This window comes from Myiozetetes cayanensis, unplaced genomic scaffold (assembly GCF_022539395.1).
Source record: "Myiozetetes cayanensis isolate MyiCay16 unplaced genomic scaffold, myiCay2020 scf20-37, whole genome shotgun sequence".
Lineage (NCBI taxonomy): Eukaryota > Metazoa > Chordata > Aves > Passeriformes > Tyrannidae > Myiozetetes > Myiozetetes cayanensis.
Window position 1 is genome coordinate 13,523,820 of NW_026087412.1, and position 9,483 is coordinate 13,533,302.

The 9,483-nt window shown below is 58.0% G+C and overlaps 1 protein-coding gene across 1 annotated transcript; it reads left to right on the top strand.

Annotated features, from left to right (window-relative positions):
* The first annotated feature begins 320 nt into the window (after nt 1-320).
* MRPL28 (mitochondrial ribosomal protein L28) lies at nt 321-3,379 on the top strand. The gene is made up of 5 exons (XM_050317231.1): nt 321-698; nt 789-941; nt 1,798-1,932; nt 2,441-2,527; nt 2,966-3,379. Exons 1-5 carry the CDS (start codon nt 411-413, stop codon nt 3,041-3,043), a joined length of 741 nt encoding a protein of 246 aa, XP_050173188.1. The 5' UTR covers nt 321-410; the 3' UTR covers nt 3,044-3,379.
* Nucleotides 3,380-9,483: the final 6,104 nt, after the last annotated feature.

Below are 9,483 nucleotides of genomic sequence, written 5' to 3' on the forward strand. Positions count from 1 at the left end.
ACTAAAAGGCTGAGCCCGGAGAAGAGGAGCCTGAGGGGACACCAACTCGGACCGCCGTCCTGGGGAGCCCGTTCAGTGCCCGAGCACCCTCCGGGGGGGAAGAACCTTCCCCCGACATCCCACCCCAGCTCCCCTGGCACCGCTCCAGGCCGTTCCCACGAGCGTGCTGAGGCGCAGCCCGTGTGTTTTAGTTCAGCCCATCGCTCGTCCTGTCCGTCCTCTCTCTGGGCTTCCCCCCCGGGGCGCCATCGCCTCGCACGGACCAGGCGAAACGCGGGCGCGGCGCGGCCCCTCGCGGCCGCCGTGGGCAGGGGGCGGAAGCGGAAGCGGCGGAGCGGGCGGTGTGTGTCCCGGTGTCCCGGTGCCTGCGGTCGGTGCTGGTGCCGGTCCCGGTCCTGTTCCCGGGGGCGATGCCGCTGCACCGGTTCCCGCCGCGGCTCTGGCCGGCCATGCGGCTGCGGGAGGGCATCTGCGCGCGGCTGCCGCAGCACTTCCTGGCCTCGCTGCAGGACGACACGCCGCCCACGCCGGTGCACTGGCGGCCGCACGGCGAGCGCTACCGGCGCAACCCGCGCACCGGGGCCCGCGAGCGCGTGCAGGACGTGCCGGTGCCCGTGTACTTCCCGCCCGCCGCCAACGAGGGGCTGTGGGGCGGGGAGGGCTGGGTGCGCGGGTTCCGCTACGCCAGGAACGACAAGGTAGGGGAGCCCGGGCCGGGGTCACCGGAACCGGGGGAGGGGGGGGGACCGGCAGAGCGGCCCCGGCACTGACGGCCCGGCCGTGCCCAGCTCTCCACCAGGCTGCCCAAGACGTGGAAGCCGCAGCTGTTCAAGCGGCAGTTCTACAGCGAGATCCTGGACGCCACGCTGACCATCACCGTCACCATGCGCACCCTCGACCTCATCGACGCCGCCTTCGGCTTCGACTTCTACATCCTCAAGGTGCTCAGGAGCTCCCGGTGCGGCTGGTGGGGCTGTGCTCACCTGCTCTTGCGGGATGGAGGGCGGTGGGACAGAGTCAGAGTGTCCTGAGCTGGGAGGGACCCACAAGGATCATCCAAGTCCAACCCCTGGTCCTGCACAGACACCCCAACAATCCCACCCTGTCCCTGAGAGCACTGTCCAAACACTTCTGCAGCTCTGGCAGCCTTGGGGCTGTGCCCACTGCCCTGGGGAGCCTGTTCAGTGCCAACCACCCTCTGGGGGAAGAACCTTTCCCTGAGATCCAACCTGAGCCTGCCCTGACACAGCTCCAGCCATTCCCTGGGTCCTGGCACTGCTCACACAGAGCAGAGATCAGAGCTGCCCCTCCCCACTGTCCCTGCTGAGGAAGCTGCAGAGGAATGATGGACTAAACTAAACTCCTTTGAATTTCCACCTCAGCACAGTCATGGGAATGGCCTGAAGTCGGGTTGGGAGGTTGGGTTGTATGTCAGGGAAAGGTTCTTCAGCCAGAGGGTGGTTGGGTGATGGAAGAGACTCCCCAGGGAAGTGGGATGAGCGTTGTCCCCTCAGTCTCCTCCAGGCTGAACAGCTGCTGCTGTTAATGTTTTAGTGCAGGCCTCAGGCTCCCAGCCTTTAGTACCCTCTTGGCTGGAGCTCTTGATATCAAAAACCAGAACCACGATCAAAGTGGCTCCGGAACAAACCCAGCGGATCTTCCCGCTCTCACAGCGTGTCCTGAGCGCCTCTGGAGCGCACAGATGACCTCCCAGTGCTGTCTGAGTGCTGGCAGGCCAGTGTGCCCCCTGCCAGCTGGGCCCTGGGGGCAGTTTGACTGCAGCTCTCCTTCCCCCAGACCCCCAAGGCCGACATGTGCTCGAAGCTGGGGATGGACCTGAAGCGGACGATGCTGCTGCGCCTGGCGCGGAGGGACCCCCGCCTGCACCCCGACGACCCGGCCAAGAGAGAGGCCATCTACGACAAGTACAAGGTGGGGGCCTGGCCTGTGGCAGAGAAAATCCAACCATCACCAGGTTCTCCTTTAGGAGCACAGCAAGGAGCATGTTTGCTGTGATTTGAGGTCAGGGAGGGTCTGCAGTAAGCACAGGTAGGAGCTGGCACTGCCAAAGCAGCAGGGATTTGTACTGACCCTGCAGTGAGGAGCCCAGAGTGCCCCTGGGTGTTCAGGTCTGTGAGCTGGGGGTGCCTGCCAGCGTGGAAACATCACCAGCACGCACAGTCCATGGAGCTGTGCTGAGAAATGGCCCCAGAACTACCCAAAGGAGAGCTGCAACTGCACATCAGATAAAGCAGGACCCCTGCTAAGGAAAGAGGAGAGCAGGGAAGTGGGCTTTGGTTGCCAGAAATGAGGGAAGAGCGTTATAAGATTTTTCCATTGTAAGGTTCTTACTGGATCACCTTTATCTCCTGGGCACAGAGAGGATTTGTTTCTTGGCCACCTGCAAAGATTGTGCCACCTGCTTCTCCTTTTACCACAGGAATTTGTGATCCCAGAAGAGGAAGCTGAATGGGTTGGCTTGAGCTTGGAAGAAGCCATAGAAAAACAGAGGCTCCTGGAGAAAAAGGTGAGTTCCTGAGGCAGTGCTCAGCACTGAGGTGTGGTGGCTGCACATCCAGCTGAGCTGAGCAGTCCTGAGCCACAAACCCTGTGGGGCTCCAGCTTCTTCAGGGATATGTTCACCCATGTGCTTCAGGACAGCTCTGATGGTGGACAACGAGGGAAGGGAGGGAGGGAAGCTTTCTAGAAGGAAAGGGATCCCTGGGAGCTACTGATGTTTCTCACGTGCTGTCAGGACTGGGGAAGCTGCTGAATGTCCCACACAGGTGCCTGTCATCTCTGAGGGAGGGCCAGAGAGCTGAGCAGCAGCTGTGTCTGGTCACATCTTCCTCTGGTTTTACCTTTTCTTTCCTGTCAGCACTCCCTGGGCTCCCCACTGCACTGCACCCCTTGCTGCTGCTCAGGTTCACTCCTTCTCAGTGGTGTCCCCTCTGCTCTGTTGCAGGACCCTGTCCCACTGTTCAAGGTGTATGCTGAGGAGCTTGTCAACCAGCTGAAAGAACAGGCAGCCCAGAAACAGTAGAAGAAAAACTTTGGGAGCAGAACCCCTGCTGTGGATGGAGCTGTGGGGTTCAGTGGGTCTGCTGTCTGAACCACACTGGTGGGGAGGGGGCCACGTGAAGAGTGTGCCCAGGAGCATGTTACTGAAGTCTCATGACAGCCAAAACTCAGTGAGGACCTGCTCCTGTGGGCTGAGGAAGGAGTTTCTGTGCTGTGGCCTCTGAGAGCATTCCTGTTAGACTGACTAGTGTGGGGTTTTTTGCCTGTGGAAGCAGTTGGCTGCTGTTGAGAGCTCCATCATGATATAAAATGAAATATATTTTGGGAATATCAGTAAACTTTTCTAACTGTTCTCTGATCCTTACTGCTCGTTAGTGTGTTATAGCAGGGGCTGTTAGACACCCAGATCAGTCCCCAGCCTTGTGCAGCAGAGATGGTTGTGCCCCCAAAAGTGTGACCCCAAACCCCTGCCTCAGCAGGTGGAGCTGGGCCACACAGCTCACTGACCCCTGGGTTACTGCACTGTTTCTGTTTGAAATTGGTGGCTTTTAAATCTTTTATTCTGTACAAATGTAGTTGGAGTGGGTGCTGAAGCCTTTGCTGCTGTCTGGCAACAAGGGACTGCAAAGCACTTGCCGTAATTACAGGCTGGTGAGCAGCACTGTGTGTCCCTGGTGGTGTTTGGAAGCGTCGTGGTCCTGCAGTGGGTTTCTGGGTGGATCAAAACCAGCCTCTCCCCCTGTCCCCTCAGCTCTGAGGGGAGGGACAAGCTCAGAGCTTGCAGGCTGGACCTTTTGTGATCTGTATGTCTGGATCATTGCTTGCCCTCAGAAGAGACTTCTCCTTAACCATGTCTTGAGCTGAGATGTTCCCCCTCTCTGGCTCATCAGGGCAGGTGCACTGCTCCATTTGGGAGCCACAGTGACTGAGGAGAGAGAAACTGGGCTCGTAGAGCAGTGTGTGGCTGCTCCCCTCTGCACTGGAGTGGAGCAGGACCACGGGGGAGTGGAGAGTCCCAGTGCCTGAAAGATCTGGGGGAGAGGAGGTGCAGAGGCAGTTGCTGGGGAAGCACAGAGCCTCTGCAGGGCTGTGCTGGGGGTTGGGGTGAGGGACATGGCTGAGTTGGATGTGATTTAAACAGCAGCGTTTCATGAAGATCAGACCTCAGTGCTGCTCCTTGGGCCAGGGAAGGAGCTGGAGCCCTCACAAGGGGTATTTGAGCCCCAGGGAGTGTGGCACAGCCCCTGACTGGCAGGGCTGGCTGGTTAGGACTGCCAGGCTGGGGCTGTGCTGCCTCTGCAGGGGCACGGGAAGGACAGGTTGGGTGGCAAAAGCTGGGACGTTTCCAGTCTGTGTGTCCCGGCTCCAGCCAGTCCAGGTTCTCAAGAACAAACTGGCACAGAAGGTCACATTTGCCTAATTAATGATTGTGCAGCTAGGCCAGCACAATGACATTTGCTTATCTCCTCTCTCCGCTGCAACTGAGCTGAGTGGGAAGCTGCTGCCCAGCTCCTCGGGGACCCTGACACTCTGCCCTCGTTAGAGATAATTAGCTGGGACAAGCTCCTTGTTTGACAGCTCTGCTCATCATTAGGGCCAGCGCAGCTCATGCATTTTAATGCAGCTCCCAGCAAAGCTCCAGACCGTGGCTCTGTCCTGCCCCCCCTCCATGGCTCTTCTGGAACGTGCCGGCCCCTCGAGCCCGGCTGGCGCCTGCCTGGACCCTGCTCTTAGCCCTGTGGGGGTCCCGGGTGCCTCACAGCTCCCCAGCAGTGAGGGGGCTGTTTGGGATGGCTGGGGGGGCAGTTAGGAGCTGCTGCTCTGCACCAGGGGTAGGAGGGTTGGGACTGGGAGCTCTGGCTGCGTGTCCTGCCTGTCCTTGGAGCTGACTGCTCTGGGTGCTGCTCGCTGTGCACCTGCAGCATCTGCAGCCTGGGGAAGGTCTGGGGGTGGTGAGGGATAGAAGGAACTTTTGGCCAGACCTGTGGGGAGCTCCTGTCGCTCCCTGGGTGCAAGGGGTGCTGACAGAGGCACTGCAAGAGTGCAGCGGGAGCTCCTCTGTGGGAAGTGGGATGTGGAGAATCCTGACTTCTGAGCTGGAGCCCTCCTTTCTCTCCTCCTGCCTTTGCTGAGAAACCTTGCCCTTGCTCTTTCCCTTACACCCATGTTGGATGTGGCCGGGAGATTCCCCCCAAGGATGTATTTTCATGGAGTGCTCTGCTGCCTTGAGGAAAACTGGAAGCTGCGGACCGGGGGTGCTGCAGGCTCCAAGGAAGCAGAGTTGGAGCACACAGAGCTGGCTGCCCCTCTGCTGGGCACAGAACCAAATGTCTCAGGTGGGGAGGGAGCCCCTGTGCAGCACTTGGGGTAGTCTGGGCTATGACACCCCCAGCCAGGCTCCCTTGAGGAGGTGGAGGAACAGCTCAGGGCCCGGTGTTAGCCCTGTCCTGGTTTTACATCTGCTCATCTGCAGCACTGGCTGCAGCCAGAGAGCTTGGATCTGCCTGGGGGAAGGTGGTGGTGGTGGTGTTTCCCTGTCTAGTTGGGCTCAGTCTGGCAGACGGTCGGTTCCTGCACTTCCCTGACAATGGGGGGTCAGAGGAGCTGGTACTTTTCCGTTCCAAAATGCTCCGAGGAAGCACAGATGCCACAAACCCATGGGTGCAAGTTGGGTGCTGTCAGCTGGAGGTTGCAACTCCACCCCAGGACAGGGGAAGGGCACAGCTCAAACCTGAGCACTGCCTCGGGCTTCCACAAAGGTCACCAGCCTACTGCTCCTGGCCCGAGGCCAGGCACTGGGAATGTTGGAGGATCCTGAGGATCCCAGGCCCTGCAAATACCAACACCGGGCTGGGAGCAGAGAGCAGGCAGCTGGCAAGGACGTGACAGCCACCAACAAACTGCCAGAGTGGCCTGCCCAGGGTCACCTTGGATTTGGCAGCTAAAGACAAGGCTGGGATAGCAGTGCTTGGGAGGGGGAGCAGGGAAAATGATCTCACTGAGACTGCAAGGAAGGCAAGTGGCAGGCTGGGAGATGCACAGTGCTGGTGTCCGGGAAGGGAGAAGGTCGATCCAGGACTGAGGGATTCCTGTTTAATTCATTCCTCGGGTGACAAAAACGTGCCATTCTCTTTAACAGTCCCAGCAAGCCACAAACACAAAACTGCCCCTTGGAATGTGGTATTTGGTCCCACGTGCCGGCTGTGGAGGGGGCTTGGTGTGGAACCATCCCCAAACCCAATACTGCAAGGTAATAAAGCAGAGAAAAAGGTTAACTGGGGAAAGTACCCAAACTGGACAGGCCTTGAGTGGGATGGCTGGACTGGTCCTGCTGTTTAGCAGTGGCAGGACACAAGTACAGACTGCACAGTTCTGAATTCTGAGGGCTGGGACCTTGAGCCAACATTTGAGTTTTTTGTCTGTTTCACTTGTGATTCCCAGCAAGTCGTGGATCCAAAAACCAGCCTGAGGTTAAGGCCGTGTTTGTCCACAAACTCCTTATCCATGAACTAAATGCCATTTTCCTTGTAAATTCTCAGCTAACCTCTCTGTACTTAAACAGAGGAATATTTGGGGAGTATTAGCAAAAGCATCATGTCCTGTCTCCTGCTGGTCTCACAGGTAAGCCTGTCTTTTCCCTCCTGGCTTGGAGGTTCTTGGTTTGGAGTTGCCATTGCAAAAGGATGTGACTTTTAGGAATGCAGTGAATCATTCCAAACCTGCTGTCAGCACAGGTCAAAGGTCACCCCCCCATCCTATGGCATTTATTAAGAACAGATGAGAGTTAGAAACTCACCTGGGCAATTCCAGAAATCCTTTCAAACATTGCTGTGGTGTTTGTTTTCAGATCAGTGGGGCTCGGTTCCTACCAGGTAGCTGGACTGGGATGCTGAGGCTGTTGGGGCTGGGGGTGTGTGCTCTGGATTTGCTCTTGGTGTTTAGAGGCAATGATAAACATCCTGGTGGTTCTGCCAGTGAGTAACGCTTGTGACAAATCATTCTGGATTTTTGGGACCAAGATGGAGCCAGGCTTGTTGCAGAGGGAAGGGCAGAAGGCCATAGGGAGATGTGGGAAATGCTGGCTGGACATAAGGAAAAGCTTCCCCAGGAGGGTGGTGCAGTCCTGGGACAGGGTCTGGAGAGGTGGTGGCACCTCTGTCCTTGGAGGTTTTCAGAAGGACAGGGGGAGATGCTGAGTGACGCCCTGGAGCCTTGCAGCCGGTTCTGCTCGGAGCAGGAGCCTGGGCTGAGACCTCCAGAGGTCCTCCCAAGCTCACTGATCCATGCTGCAGCTTCTGTGATGCAGTTCCTCCCTGCAAAGCAGCCACCAGCTTGAGGGGTGGGTGAGTCAGGATGAGGAACACCAGCTCCCAGGGGCTGGCTGGAGGGGAAGGTGTTTGGGCAGGGGCAGAGGGATCCAGTAGCTCTGCTCCCTCCAGGGTATGGACACTCCTCATCCTGCCTTGAACCACCTCCTGCAGCCACAGGCTGTGCTCTCTCTTCTCCCAAGGATTTGTCTCGTGGGCCAAGCCATCGCCTCCAGGAGTGGCTGTGGGCAGGAGTGGCAGGATGGAGCCCTTGGCTGCACTCTGGATCACCTGGAGCCCAGCAAGGTGGAGCAGCAACAACCCAGCACCGTGTGGGCATCCCTGGGGCTGTGCCCAGCAGAAGGCCCACAAGTGACTGCTGGCTTTGCCAGCCCTGCTGGTTCCTGACACTCTGCTCATCCTGCCCAGCTGTCCCAGCCCTGGAGGGGACGAGGCAGGAGAGGGAATGGCCAGCTGTGTCACAGCAGAGCTGGTGGTCTGATGGTCACAGAGCGCTGTGTCCTGCCGAGGGCAGGACTCGTGGCTCAGGGGACAGCCAGGTGAGACCATCCTGCTGCCAGGCACAGGGTCTGATGGAGCCTGGGGAGAGAGGAGGAGAGCTGGAGAGGGACACAGCAGCTTAGTTTTTATGGTAAGGAGTCATAAGAAAGAAAGAAAAAAAACAACTCATAAAATCTACATATGCAAATTAATCACCCAAATGAATCACCTCTACTCCCTGAGGTGTTCCTGCTGCAATCTCTCCTGCAGCCACGTGCTGAGCTGGACTGGAGGTGCTGGACCAGGGGAGCTGGGCACACAGAGCACAGATGGATATGTGGAATTACCTCCATCCCCAGCTCCTGCCACACACCATGGGCTCAGGGTGGGTTCTTTGGCTGCAGGAGGAAGGGCTGTGGGTGCAAGGAGCAGCTGTGCCAGCTCCAGACTGGCCACGGGGGCCTTTGCCTGGCTGGACTCCGTTCTGTGCATCCATTGCAAGACTCTTCCAGGCAGCCATCGCCATGGTAACGCTGGAGATGGTGCTGGTTCAGGTCAGTCAGAGCGCTCACAGACACAGAAAACGGCATTTCTGAGACAGGAGCAGGGCTCTACTCCCACAGGCTCTGGGTACCCGGGGGTGGGGCTGCTCGGAGAAGGTCCTTGCACCCTGGTGCTCCCTGGGATGTGTCCCCCGGGCTGGAGTGAAAGGTGGTGGAGGGAGCCCATGGGACGGGAGATGCCGGAGAAAAGAGAGCAGCACAAAGTGAGCGCTGCTCCAGCAGCGCTCTGGGCGTGGGTGGGGCCAGGATGGGCAGAGCTCATCCCTGGGGTGACCTCAGGGTCTGAGGGGTGGAGCAGGCATTTCATGGAGCTGCATCCTCACCCGCTGTATCAGAACCATCCAGCTACCTTGCTCGCGTTTCCCAGTGATCCCTGGATTATTCATCCGTGTAAGCAGAGTCTGCTCCATGTTGGGAGGACAGCTCAGCTCGCTGCTGTACAGCCGGGCTGGGTTTTTCCCTGTGTGCCTTTATAAAGGCTGGACTCTGCTGTTTAAGCCCCTGGACAGTCCTGTAAGGTGCTTTTGAGCTCCTCCACAGCCCTCACACTGCCCTGAGCAACCAGAGATCCTCAGCAAGTCCAGCCACCTCCTGTTTCCCAGCTGTTCCAGAGCCCGTGGGCTGCCCTGCCCTTCCCACCACTGCAGAATGCCCACTTTGTGCTTCAACCAGGTATTTATTCCCATGGGGACTTGCCCACACATTCCAAGGCATCTTAATTTCCTTAACAGCCCTTAATATGGACCCCTCCTACATGTTTTGGGAGACCAAGGTGGATTTTCCTAGCTGAGTCTCACCTGCCCAGCAGGACGTGAGGTGACTCTGCCCCCATAGTCCATCACTACCCATGTGTCCACTGTTTTATTCCTTATGATCTGTCCCTGCAGTTCCAAGGCTGGTCAAAGATCTGAGTACAATTAAATCCTCCTCCTAAAAGCCATGCAAGGATCTGGAAGCTTTCAAGGGGTGAGAAAGTTACTCCGAACTTCAAGCTGGCCTTGCTCCAGCTTTGGGAATGCAGTCTTGTCACACTCTGTTCCCAGTGCAGGGCTTCTCCATACCTGGGATTTTCTCCTCTTTCTCACACTTTA

Bases quoted from the DNA above. Each gene is read 5' to 3' on its own strand.
- MRPL28 (XM_050317231.1), top strand. From the start codon at position 411: ATGCCGCTGCACCGGTTCCCGCCGCGGCTCTGGCCGGCCATGCGGCTG. The intron at 942-1,797 runs GTGCTCAGGAGC...TCCTTCCCCCAG, and splicing joins TCGACTTCTACATCCTCAAG to ACCCCCAAGGCCGACATGTG. The intron at 2,528-2,965 runs GTGAGTTCCTGA...GCTCTGTTGCAG, and splicing joins AGAGGCTCCTGGAGAAAAAG to GACCCTGTCCCACTGTTCAA.